Raw genomic sequence first — 13,203 nt, forward strand, 5'->3', positions numbered from 1 at the left:
AGAGATCGGCGGGACAAGCCCCAGGTCTTAGAGAGAATATGCCCTTGGCTTCTGGCCCCTGGCTCTGTCCCCCCACTGGCTAGTGGCCTTGGGTAAGTCATTCCCCTTCTCTGGGCCTGACAGCTCCACCCTGTCCAATAAGGCCACAGCTGGATCAGAGGCCTCCAGACGCAGGAGCTCCCAGGTCAGCCCCCACCCCCAGGCAGCCCAGGAGGACAGGGGCGGGACCTGCTTGGTGTTAAATATTTCTGACCAGCACTCTGCTCTTGGCGTCTAGTCCCAGCCTCATCAGCAGGAAGTGTGACCAAGAGCAGTCATGGTAAGCGCCTGCCTGGGGCTATGGCAACCTCCCCTGGTGGCACAGATCGGCAGTGAGATTTCCAGAAGCACCTTGGGTCCAAGCTTCCATGTCATACTGTCCTTTTCTTTCTTCTTAGACGACTTACAGCGACAAAGGAGAGAAGGTAAACGAGAGGGGAAATGTGGGTTCAGGGTCCCAGGAAACCCAAGTATCAGAAAAGAGCAGAAGAGAAAGAGCTACAGAGGGTTGGTGATATCCAGGATGCAGACTCAAGTTCATCTCCGGCTCCCTGTGCCACGTCTAGACTAAGCTGGACTCAGCCTTGCCCTTCTAAGAAACACTTTTACTCCTTCGAGTCCTGCCAATCTCTTAATCCTGTCTGGAAGTTCTTTCTAAACTCTAACTTAAATCTGTGTTGCTATAGCATAAGATTGTTTCCCCCTCGAAAACCTGGACAGGCCTCCTGAGGGGGCTGACCAATCAGGAGCCCACAGAAGCTCAATTTCTACCTGAGAAACCTCTTTTGAGACCTGGCAAGGCTTCACGGCAGGGGGTGCAGTGGGTTGGTTTCTCAGTTCTGGGGCTGAGGTTGGAACAAGGGGGGGTGGCTGGGGACCCCCTCTCCACCTGCACTTTTCTAGAAGCACCTCCAGGGACTCAGCCTCACCCCTCCTCTCCTTCTGCAGCCCGAGAGAGGCCGATTCCTCCACTTCCACTCCGTGACCTTCTGGGTTGGCAATGCCAAACAGGTAGAAGCCGGGTGAGGTGCCAGGAGGGGGCAGAGGGTAGGGGAGAAGGCCTCGTGGACAAGGGCAGGCCTCTAGCCAGGTCTGTGATTGGCCCCTGCGAGGGGTGGATCAGGGCAGGTGCGGGGACTGTCCCGGATAGGCAGTCACCCTTTGGATCCTAAATTACACAATTGAGGCTGTGGACCCCAGCGGGAAACTCGCCTGAGCTCAGAATGGGACGGGGAGCAACCTTTCTTCCCAAAAGGGACTCTGCGCCTGGGGCAACAGGGGGGGACAGGCTGAGGGGACTGGGGGCTCTCAGCTGGGGGGCCCCCTCCACTACAGCCCCTGACCCTCACGGCCCAGCTGTGGCTCTGTGATCCAGGCTGCATCGTACTACTGCAGCAAGATAGGCTTCGAACCCCTAGCCTACAAGGGCCTGGAGACGGGGTCCCGGGAGGTGGTCAGCCACGTGGTCAAGCAAGATAAGGTGAGTCCCCACCCCAGGAACCCCTGCTCACTCAGGGGGCCCCTGCTGTTCTCTGAGCTCGCTGATGGCTCTGGCACCTCTGGGTGCAGTAGACCATGAGGCCCTTCCTCCAGGCAGTGCTATCCTCTTCCAAGCGGCCTGGTGTGGCTGGGGAGGTGTGCACTGAGTTCTGCCCCCAACCAGCCCTCTGCCAGCACCTTGTACAGACATGCAGCAGAGACCTTCTTAGTTTGGTCTCCTTCTCTGCCTGGCCCAACACTGGCCGCACAGATGTTGGGAAAAAGTTGGCAAAGGCCTCAGACATTAAAGCTGGAAGTCTCAGAGTTTTCTGGTGGCTCAGTGGGTTAAGGATCTGGCATGTCCCTGCAGCGGCTCAGGTCACAGCAGTAGTATGGGTTTGATCCCTGGCCTGGGAACTTCCATATGCCACTGGCATGGCCAAAGGAAAAAAAATAGCTGGGGAGTTCCCGTCGTGGCGCAGTGGTTAACGAATCCAACTAGGAACCATGAGGTTGCGGGTTCGGTCCCTGCCCTTGCTCAGTGGGTTAAGGATCTGGCGTTGCCATGAGCTGTGGTGTAGGTTGCAGACGCGGCTCGGATCCCGCGTTGCTGTGGCTCTGGCGTAGGCTGGTGGCTACAGCTCCGATTCAACCCCTGGCCTGGGAACCTCCATATGCCGAGGGAGCGGCCCAAGAAATAGCAAAAAGACAAAAAAATAAAAATTAAAAAAAAAATAGCTGGAAGTCTGAGCAGTGTCTGGTCCATGGATCCCTGGAGCTCTCCCTGATGGGGAGGCCTGACCAACAGCTCATCCCAGGACCCCAGGGGGGGTCTGACCTGGAAGCAGCACCCATGCCTCAGGACCAGGCGGGAAGCTGAGGCAGAGAAGGGCCAGGAACCCAGGATCAAGAGTCCTGCCTGGCTGGGAGGGGGGGATCTGGTCCTAACGCCCCACCGGGGTCCCTTCACTGTAGGCAGTGAGGAGGGGCTGGGGTTCACCTCCACACGCTTGCCTGGGCCACCAGCAATGTCTTCCTTCTCCTCTGCATCTTAGATTGTGTTTGTCTTCTCCTCTGCCCTCAACCCCTGGAACAAAGGTGAGGGGGCCCTGGAGGGCAGGGTGGAGACATGGTATTGTGGATGGAGTCAGGGACACAGGGGAAGGGGGTCAGCGTTCCGGGAGGGGGGTCTCAGCCCAAGAGGAGATGGAGCCCAGGAGGCTGAGGGTACAGGTGAGGGGCTGTGACGCCAGAGCCACCCGCCTCCACTGCTGGCCACAGAGATGGGCGATCACCTGGTGAAACACGGCGACGGAGTGAAGGACATTGCGTTCGAGGTGGAAGACTGTGACTACATAGTGCAGGTAAGACCACACCTGGGCTGGTGCAGAGACAAAGCAATAAGGCTCGGCCTGCCCTCCCTGTCTGCCATAGGGACCCCCATCCGTCCGGGCCAGAGGACCCTGCCATGTAGGAGTAATGCACCCAAATGTTGGTGTGACCCCACCTGAGTTCCAGTGACACTCTGCCCCTTAGTTGCCAGGCCTTTTCTCTCTGAGCCTCAGTTTCCACATCCGTAAAATGGGGATAACCACCTATCTCCCTGAGTTGTTACAAAGAGGAAACACGATCATCATTACCATTTCTTGAGCATGACTGTGTACCAGACAGAGTATTCAAGAGGCAGTTTAGAGGTTCAGAGTGTAGATTCCAGAGGCAGACTTCTAGGCCTGAATCTTATTAGCTGTGGTGACTTCGGGCAGGTGACCTAACTTCTCTGTGCCTCAATTTCCTCATGTATAAAAAAGAGACAACAACAATGCCTTTTGGAGTTCCCGTCATGGTGCGGTGGTTAACAAATACAACTAGGAACCAAGAGGTTGAGGGTTCGATCCCTGGCCTTGCTCAGTGGGTTAAGGATCCGGCATTGCCATGAGCTGTGGTGTAGGTCGCAGATGCGGCTCGGATCCTGTGTTGCTGTGGCTGTGGTGTAGGCCGGCAGCTACAGCTCCAATTAGACCTCTAGCCTGGGAACCTCCATATGTCGCAGGAAGTGGCCCTAGAAAAGGCAAAAAGACCAAAAAAAAAATGCCTTTCATGTAACATTGCTGTGAGGACTGAGACGTTAATATCTGCAACAGTGCTTGATAGGTGATGAGCATAGACATGCAGTAACAAGGTTTGAATCATATATGAGGCACTTGGCAAGAGGGTATAACATATAGTAGGTGCTCAGTAAAGCCAGCTTGTACTTGTCTTATCCAAGCACCCTTTTACAGATGGAGAAACTGAGGACTGGAAAGGGAGAAGAGCCACAGAGTGAGTTAGCACAGGGATAGGCAAGAAAGACCCTCACCCCACCTGGTTAGTCTCTGGCCCCAGACCTCAGCTTCTCTACCTGCCAAATGGGCATGAGGCATGGGCGTCAAGGGCAACAGCTAAAGTTGGCTAGGGTTCCTGCCTGGGGCTGGAAAAGCTGGAAGAGGCTGTGGCAGGACCACATAGAGGTGATTCAGCAGTGGGGAGGCAAAGGGTCCATTGCTTACCCACACCCCCACTGCCTCTGTAGAAAGCCCGGGAACGGGGCGCCATAATCGTACGGGAGCCCTGGATAGAGCAAGACAAGTTTGGGAAGGTGAAGTTTGCTGTGCTGCAGACGGTGAGTTAACTTCAGGGCCCCCTTCCCTCCTGCTGTCAGCACCCGCCCAGATGCCAGGACCCCCATTCCACCCTTGTGCCTCAAAGCACAGACAGCCTTCCTTGAGCCAGACCTCTTGGGTGCCTGGCTGGTGTGCAGAGGCTGATGAGGGCTACCATCACGCTCAGGGCTTCCCTTCCTCCCCAGCAAGGGATGCAAGCTGTGGGCAGGGGCTCTGAAGGAAGGAGATGGGAGGGAAGCCCCACCCCACTCCAGCTGTGTGACTTTGGGCAACTCACTTCACCTCTCTGTGCCTGTTTAAATAAGCAAAGACCACTTGTGTGGTCCACCTGTGTGCCCTGCCCCATGTTACCTAACCATTCTGGGCCTGTTTCTTCAGCTATAACCCCTCCCACATTTTTGTGGGGGTTTTTTTGTCTTTTTGTCATTTTCTTGGGCTGCTCCTGCGGCATGTGGAGGTTCCCAGGCTAGAGGTCGAATCGGAGCTGTAGCTGCCGGCCTATGCCAGAGCCACAGCAACGCGGGATCCGAGCCGCGTCTGCGATCTACACCACAGCTCACGGCAACGCCGGATCCTTAACCCACTGAGGAAAGCCAGGGATCGAACCCGCAACCTCATGGTTCCTAGTCTGATTCATTAACCACTGCGCCACGATGGAAACTCCCCTCCCACAGTTATTTTAAGGATTAAATGAGACCATTCATGTACAGCACTTGGAACAACTCCTGGCATATCAGAGACACTTAGCAAAGATGACCAAGTCTGGAGTTCCCTTGTGGCTCAGTGGGCTAAGGATCTGGCATTGTCACTGATGTGGCTCTGCCTACAGCTGTGGCACGAGTTTGATTCCTGGCCTTGCTCAGTGGGTTAGGAATCCGGTGTTGCCGTGAGCTGTGGTGTAGGTCGCAGACGCAGCTCGGATCCTGCATTGCTGTGGCTCTGGTGTAGGCCAGCGGCTACAGCTCTGATTCGACCCCTAGCCTGGGAACCTCCTATGCCACGGGGGCAGCCCAAGAAAATGGCAAAAAGACAAAAAACAGAAAAGAAAAGATTGTTAAAGTAATTGAAAGAACTTTTCCAGGAGTTCCCACTATAGCACGGGGGTTAATGATCCAGCTTGTCTCTGTGGCATTGCTGGTTCAATCCCCAGCCTGGTGCAAAAGGTTAAGGATCTGGCATTGCCACAGCTGTGGTATAGTTTGCAAATGTAGCTCAGATTCCATCTCTGGCCTGGGAATTTTCATATCCCGCTGGTGAAGCTGAAAAAGCAAAAGCAAAAAAAAAAGGGTCCTTCCATATAATTAGAGCCAATGCCCTCGTCACTCTTCATCCAGTCAACACATTTCCGTTGAGCACCTACTGTGTGCCAGGCCGCCACAGTGAGCAAAACAGCATCCCCATCCCTACAAAGCTTCTTGGCCCTATGGGGTAGAGAGACCATCAAAGAAATTCCCAAATGACAAACTGCAATTCATTCTGACACAGGGGAGGGACTTGCCCAAGATCACATGAGGAGCTAGGCCAGGTCTAGGTTGGAACCCAGGGCTGTGCTGGCGCCATGGACTGTGGCCTGGCCTCAGTGGGGCTGGGAGCTCATGCTGTTTGCCGCCCACAGTTCGGGGACACCACACACACGCTGGTGGAGAAGATGAACTACACTGGCTGCTTTCTGCCTGGATTCGAGGCCCCAACCTTCACAGACCCTCTACTTTCCAAGCTGTGAGTGCCCCCTTACAGCAGGGGTAGGGTGGCAAGCAACGCCCTGTCCTCCATGCAGCCTGGGCTGCTCTGAGAGAGCAGAGTGTCTGGGAACCTGCTGGGGAGCCCTTGAGGGTACCCAAGGATGGCCGGTGGAGAAAGCATAAAGGCGAAGAGTATGGGCTCTGGAACCCAGCTGCTTTGGTTCAAAGCCCAGCTCTGCCACTTCCTCGTTATTTAACCTGGGCAAGTTACTATATTTTTCTGAGCCTCAGTTTCTTCATCTGTCAAATGGGCCAGTAACAGTTAAGTGAGTTGTTGCAGACAAGGTGCCCATAGCAAGGGCTGTGGAAGAGCAAGCAGTCACTGTTATGGGGAGCGGGGGAGAGGCGGTGGAGGGAGTAGCCTTCCCCTCAACCCCACACTGTTTCCCTCTCCCAGGCCCAAATGTGGTCTCAAGATAATTGATCACATTGTGGGGAACCAGCCTGATCAGGAGATGGAGTCTGCCTCTCAATGGTGAGTTTCTGGTCCACAGCCCTCCCACACAGGTGACAAGCCCACTCCCCAGTCTCGGTGGGAACGAGAGCACAAGGTGGGGGGAGGTTAGCCTGAGGTCACAGATTCATTTGCACCATGGAGACCACAGGATTTAAGGCCCGAAGTGACCCACGGGTCTTCCTTTTGAGGAACCTGGGGGAATCGGCACAGGGAGTGGCACGGTCCAGGAAGGCCTGGAGGAAGGCTGTCACCACCCAAAGAGCACCCCTGTGCAAATTAGAAGCAGGTGTCCCTTCTTGAAAGCACCTCCCTCTGTTGGTGCATTGCCACATATATAGACATCTTGTTACTCAAAAGAAAACTCTCATAGTAAAAGTACAAATCTAAAGGAGTTCCCTTTGTGGCTCAGCAGTACCCAGGGGGACGCAGGTTTGATCCCTGGCCTCGCTCAGTGGGTTAAGGATCTGGCATTGCCGTGAGCTGTGGTGTAGGTTGCAGACGTGGCTCGGATCCTGTGTTGTTGTGGCTGTGGTGTAGGTTGGCAACTGCAGCTCTGATTCAACCCCTGGCCTGGGAACTTCCATACACTGTGGGTGTAGCCCTAAAAAAAAAAAAAAGCACCAATCTATGATGCATGTACTGTGAAAGGCAGTTCCTTTTTGGAGCCTGCTTCTTTTTTTTTTCTTTTTTCTTTCATTTTTGGCCACCCCTCGGCATATGGAGTTCCAGGGCCAGGGATAAGATCCGAACCACAGTCACAACCTAAGCTGAAGGTGTGACACTGGATCCTTAACCCACTGTGCAGGCAAACCTGCATCCTAGCGCTCCCAAGATGCCGATGATCCCCTTGTGCAATAGCAGGAACTCCTTTGCAACCTGCTCAGAGGAAAATTCTGGAAGGTGGAGTAGGGGCAGGGAGCCCCTGCCCACAGAGCCAGCTCTCAGGCCAGCCCACACTTCTGACCACACCTGCAGGTACATGAGGAACCTTCAGTTCCACCGGTTCTGGTCTGTGGATGACACTCAGATACACACGGAGTACAGTGCTCTGAGGTCCGTTGTGATGGCCAATTACGAGGAGTCCATCAAGATGCCCATTAATGAGCCAGCGCCAGGCAAGAAGAAGTCCCAGATCCAGGTGGGCCTGCCCTGGGCTCCAGCGGCCCTGGTGGGAGGAAGGCAGCAGGGGAGAGGCTGGAGGCCTCTCGCCGTGGAAGGGGTGGGGCAAAGATGGTTTCCTTGCTTCCCTCCCGCAGGAATATGTGGACTATAACGGGGGCGCTGGGGTCCAGCACATTGCTCTCAAGACGGAAGACATCATCACAGCGGTAAGAAGCCTGTTCCTGGGCCTAATTCACCTCCCATTTAGCGCCGGAGCCAAACTACAAAATGGGGTCATGGGCCAGGGGTGGGAGTGGCAAGTGGCGGTCCTGGGTCCCCTTTACTGGCCCAGCTGGCCAACAGGCTTAATGGCTCCTGTCACACATGTGCAGGCATATTCCCACCCCAGAAAGTTCAGTCTCTCTGGCAGTGGCAGGAAGCCTGGGTTCTAGACCCGGTTCTGCCGGTGACTTTGCTATGTGTCTCTGGGGGATTTGATCCCCTCTCTGGGCTTCAGTTGCCGCACCTTGAAATTGAGGATATGAAGCTACAAGATCCAATAGTTCTTTTCAGCCAAACTAAATGTTCTGAGTCTATGGCTCCAGCCCTTGAGGAGTCTGAGTCCTTGACGTGGCCATGTTTCAGAGCAGATAAGAGCCTGGGTGGTCCTGTTCAGTCTTGGCCCAACCAAGAATTCACTGCATGACCGTGGCAACTTCATTCATTCATTCACTCAACAGACATTTCTGAGCACCTACTATGCACCAGGCACTGTTTTAGGTACTTGAGATACATTAGCCAACACGACAAGAGTTCCTGCCCTTACGTGGGCAGAAAATAAAATTAGTAAAATACCTATGTTAGATGGCAGCGAGTATTCTTGAGGAAAATAGAGCAGGGCCATGGGCCAGTGAGAGTGAAAGACTTTGTGTATTTAAAGTGGGCAGTCACCAAAGGCCTGGCTGAGAAGGAGACACCCCATGCAGAGGGAGGAGAGGAAGCTGGAAAATCTGCCCCCTACCCCTACCCCCCGACCAGGCAGAAGGGACAGCCAGGGCAGAGGAAGGGTAAAGGAATGGCCGGAAGAGAATGAAAGAGGGAGAGGGGGCAGGAGACAAGGTCAGAAGGAAGGAGTGGGGACAGATGGTGAGGACTTTGAATTTGACTGAGACACCACCGTGGGGTAAGCAGAGGAGTGATAATAGTGTAACTTGTATCTTTAAAAAATCCCTCTTGCTACTGTATTGAGAATAGACAAGGAGTTCCTGTCGTGGCACAGCAGAAACGAATCCGACTAGGAACCATGAGATTGCAGGTTCAATCCCTGGCCTCACTCAGTGCGTTAAGGATCCGGCGTTGCCATGAGCTGTGGTGTAGGTTGCAGACGCGGCTCGGATCTGGCATTGCTGTGGCTGTGGCATAGGCCAACAGCAACAGCTCAGGTGCCGCACTAAAAAGCAAAAAAAAAAAAAAAAATACAATCCCTCAATGCCTCAGTTTTCCCAGCTATGAAATGGGGAGAATCATCATCCAAATGTCTCAAAAGATTACTGCATGGACAATGAGGCAGTACATAGAAAGCACATGAGACAGGCACATAGTAAGATTCCACAAACGTTAGCAATTGTTGCTCTTCTAAGGGGACCCACAAGGCCCAAAGGAGGAAGGTGATGAGGTCACAGCACATCCTGGCAGTTGCGGGAGGGGGGCTGTGATAGGGACCCTGCCTTCTCCTGGCCCAGCATTTCCACCTGACTGGGGGTGTTGAGCCTGGAGAGAGAAGGAAGCTGACCATGACCCTGCTCTGAGACAGATTCGCAGCTTGAGAGAGAGAGGTGTGGAGTTCTTGGCTGTTCCATTCACCTACTACAAACAACTTCAGGAGAAGCTCAAGTCGGCCAAGATCCGGGTAAAGGAGAGCATCGATGTCCTGGAGGTGAGGCCCAGGGCAGCACCCTTGGTCGGCCAAGGAGAGGGAGCCCTGGGTTATATCTTGCCTCGCAAATGTCTACACCTCACATCAGGCACTAGGACACAGTGGGGAGAGCAGACTGGGTCCTAGCCATCATGGGACCTGCATTCTAGTGAGGAGACAGATGACAAACAAGTAACACAAACACCATCAGAGAGAGAGAGAGAGCTGGTGCTATACAGAAACTTAAAAGAGGCAATGACAGAGAGGGGCTACCACACAGGAGGCAGTCAGGGAAGGCTTCTCTGAGGGGGTGCCATTTCGGTGAAATCTGGATAATGAGAGGGGGCTGGCTGTGTGAAGGGCTAGGGAAAGAGCAGTCCAGGCAGGGGGAACAGAAAATGCAAACGAGGAGTTCCTGTCATGGTGCAGTGGTCAACGAATCCAACTAGGAACCATGAGGTTGCAGGTTCAATCCCTGCCCTTGCTCAGTGGGTTAACGATCCAGCGTTTCCGTGAGCTGTGGTGTAGGCCGCAGACATGGCTCGGATCCTGCGTTGCTATGGCTCAGGCGTAGGCCGGCAGCTACAGCTCCAATTAGACCCCTAGCCTGGGAACCTCCATATGCCGCTGGAGTGGCCCCAGAAAAGGCAAAAAAAAAAAAGGAAAATGCAAATGTCTTGAAGCAGGAGCAAGCTTTGAGTATCTGAGAAACAGAAAGAAGGCCAGAGTGGATAAAAGGAATCATTTGAGGAGTGGCTCAGGTCATAGAGGTAGAGGCTGGAGTGGATTCCTCTGGTGGGCTATTTAGGAGTTCTGATTTTGTTCTTCTATGGCCAGAAACTATTGGAAGGTTTTTTTGGTTTTGTTTGGCTTTGTTTTTTGCTGTGCCTATGGCATGCAGAAGTCCCCTGGCCAGGGGATTGAACCCATGCCTCAGTTGTGGCCTGTGCCACAACAGTAGCAACACCAGATCCTCAACCAGCTGCACTACAAGGGAACTTCCTTGGTTTTGGTTTTAGCAGTTTTATTGATATGTGTCACATATGTCACTTTTTAAAATACTCAATTCAGTGGTTTTGGACTATTCATTATATTACGCAACTATCATCAAAATCAATTTTTAGAACATTTTCATCACTCTAAAAGAAACCTCACACCTCTTAACTATCACCTCTCAATCACCCTCTTTTCTACCTCCTAGCCCCCAGCTCTACACAACCACTCATCTTCTGTTTCTACAGAGCTGCTTTTTTCTGAACATGTCATATAAATAGAATCATACAATATGTAATCTTTCATGAGTGGCATCTTTCCCTTAGCATAACTGTCTTCAAGGCTCAACCATGTTGTAGCACATGTCAGTACTTTCTTCGTCTTTTTTTTTTTTTTTTTTGGTCTTTTGTCTTTCCAGGGCCACACCAGCGGCATATGGAAGTTCCCAGGCTAGGGGTCACATCAGAGCTGCAGCTACCAGCCTACACCACAGCCACAGCAACACAGGATCCGAGCCACATCTGCCACCTACACCACTGTAGGTTCCTTAACCCACTGATCGAAGCCAGGGACCAAACCTGAATCCTCATGGATATGAGTCAGGTACATTACTGCTGAGGCACAATGGGAACTCTCACCTTGTTCCTTTTTATAGCTGAATAATATTCCATTGAATGGATGGAGAGACCATATTTTGTTTACCCATTCATCAGTTGATGGACATTTGGTTTGTTTCTACTTTTTGGCTGTTATGAATAATGTTGCTATGATCATTCTGGTACAAGTTTTTGTGTGGACATACATTTTAATTCCCTTGGGTAGATACCTAGGAATGGAATTGACTGGAATTGCTGGATCATATTGTAACTCTACATTTAACCTTTTGAGGAACCATCAGCCTGTTTTCCACAGCAGCTCCACCATTTTACATTCCCACCAGCCACATATGAGGGTTCTAGATTCCATTGGAGGCTTTTAAACAGGGGAGTGAGATGATGTGATTTTTGAAAGGTCCCTCTCTGGGGGGAAGATGGATTATTGAAAGGAGGCAAACACAGAAGCAGGGAGAGTGAGTGGAAGCTACCCAGGCTGCTCAGGTCAGCCTTGGGTAGCTTCACAGGGGCTGTGGCAAAGGGGTAGTAACAGGACAGTCCGGGGATAGATCTATTTGGAGGTCTCTGGAACTGCTAGAGGAAAGGGACTTTTCTTGGCTTTGGGGGTTTAGGAGCCCCCACGGGCCTTTCTAAGGATCTCACTGTTCCAGGATAAAGAGACCAGCCAGCCTCCCCCTTACCCAGTCCCTGTCTCCCACCTAGGAGCTGAAAATCCTGGTGGACTACGACGAGAAAGGATACCTCCTGCAGATTTTCACCAAGCCCATGCAGGACCGACCGACAGTCTTCCTGGAAGTCATTCAGCGCAACAACCACCAGGTACCACAAAGGACCGCCTGTCCCCAGTGGTTGGCTTTTTGTGCCTGCAACTCACCTCCTTTCTCCCGCTCCAGGGTTTTGGAGCCGGCAACTTCAACTCACTATTCAAGGCCTTCGAGGAGGAGCAAGAACTTCGGGGTAACCTCACGGACACAGACCCCAACGGGGTCGCGTTCCGCCTGTAGGCCCGGCTGATCCCGCCTGACCCACCGAAGCCCCTCCCACCTGCGGCGTATGGGGCCACGCCCCCTCGCCCTGGAGCACGCCCACTCCCCACCCCCAAGACTCCGCCCACCTCCTACCCCTCCCCCTCAGTTGGGCCGCTCCCTTTCCCACCCTTCGGAATAAAGCTGACCCGGGTCCAAAGCGGTGTCCAAGGGTTTGTGCTGGAGCAGTGACGTCCTTTGCCGCCAGGGGGAGCTCAGGGCCGCAACGCTGTATGAGGCGTCCGTGTTAGGGGTTCAGAGGCTCCGGGACAGAGTAGGCGCAGAGTGCAAGCCCTGTGCCAAGTAGGACCGCGCGGGTCTGGGACAGTGCTGGCACCAAGGAGTGCAGAGGGCTGACATTCTAGAGGGAAAGATAGACAATATCGTTTTATAGAGTGGTAAATGCTATTAAGAGAAAATAAAGCAGGTAATGAGCTCTTGTTGAGGTGAAGGTGAGAAGGAAGACTAATTTCCAGGGAGGGAAGGCCCTTCTGAGAGGTGACATTCGGAAGCCAGCCCCGGCAAGTCTGGGGAAAGAGCATCCCTGGAAGAGGGTACAGCAAGGGTAAAGGCCCTAAGATGGGACAGAGTTTGGCAGCATTCTATCTGATGTTGCCAGGATCTCTAAGGATGAGCTGTCCCCACCATCGCTGCCCTCGGCCCAAATTTCAAGCCATAGTAGAGGGAAAGGTGTTAGCCTAGGAACTTTGGGGCATCTTCCTTGCTCAGCAACCCCTGAATGTGGTACTTGGTCTGAGAGCTGGTAGGAGTCTGAGCCCCTCAGTTTCTGTCCTCTACCCTCACTCAGCATGGCAGACACTGCACCGCCCCGCATCAGCTCCACTGCCGCCAGCTGTGCACTGGGTTCAGACTCCATTTGGAAAGAGGCTAGTTCATACTCAAGAGCGAATTGCCCTTGCAAAAGAACGACAGTTGGGAAAGGAGCTACCTGTCCTAAAACACTTGGAAGGAAAATTTTCTTCAAAATCAAAGAGGGGTTACCCCTGCGGCACAATGGGATCGGTGGCACCTCTATGCAATAGGACACAGGTTTGATCCTCAGCCCCAGACAGTGGATTAAGAATCCGAAATTGCCACAGTCGCAGCTGGGATCTGATCACTGGCTCTATATGCCAGGGGTGGCCAAAAAGAAAAGAGAAAAAGAGAAGAGGTGGGGC

General features: G+C 53.1%; 1 protein-coding gene across 2 annotated transcripts; it reads left to right on the forward strand.

Moving 5' to 3' along the window:
* The first annotated feature begins 240 nt into the window (after nt 1-240).
* Nucleotides 241-12,185, forward strand: HPD (4-hydroxyphenylpyruvate dioxygenase). 2 transcript variants are annotated; one of them, XM_047762338.1, is made up of 14 exons: nt 241-319; nt 438-464; nt 988-1,050; nt 1,415-1,519; nt 2,574-2,616; nt 2,800-2,882; nt 4,088-4,177; nt 5,794-5,897; nt 6,318-6,395; nt 7,353-7,515; nt 7,634-7,705; nt 9,292-9,414; nt 11,703-11,819; nt 11,894-12,185. In XM_047762338.1, the coding sequence occupies exons 1-14, from the start codon at nt 317-319 to the stop codon at nt 12,002-12,004; spliced, it is 1,182 nt and encodes a 393-aa protein (XP_047618294.1). In that variant the 5' UTR covers nt 241-316; the 3' UTR covers nt 12,005-12,185. The 2 variants fall into 2 exon arrangements, with proteins under 2 accessions (XP_047618294.1, XP_047618295.1); XM_047762339.1 differs by lacking the exon at nt 1,415-1,519 and having other exon boundaries at nt 256-319.
* The last annotated feature ends 1,018 nt before the right edge of the window (nt 12,186-13,203 follow it).

Source organism: Phacochoerus africanus, chromosome 15 (assembly GCF_016906955.1).
Source record: "Phacochoerus africanus isolate WHEZ1 chromosome 15, ROS_Pafr_v1, whole genome shotgun sequence".
NCBI classification, from domain to species: domain Eukaryota; kingdom Metazoa; phylum Chordata; class Mammalia; order Artiodactyla; family Suidae; genus Phacochoerus; species Phacochoerus africanus.

Bases quoted from the DNA above. Each gene is read 5' to 3' on its own strand.
- HPD (XM_047762338.1), top strand. The intron at 2,617-2,799 runs GTGAGGGGGCCC...TGCTGGCCACAG, and splicing joins CCTCAACCCCTGGAACAAAG to AGATGGGCGATCACCTGGTG. The intron at 7,516-7,633 runs GTGGGCCTGCCC...TCCCTCCCGCAG, and splicing joins AGAAGAAGTCCCAGATCCAG to GAATATGTGGACTATAACGG.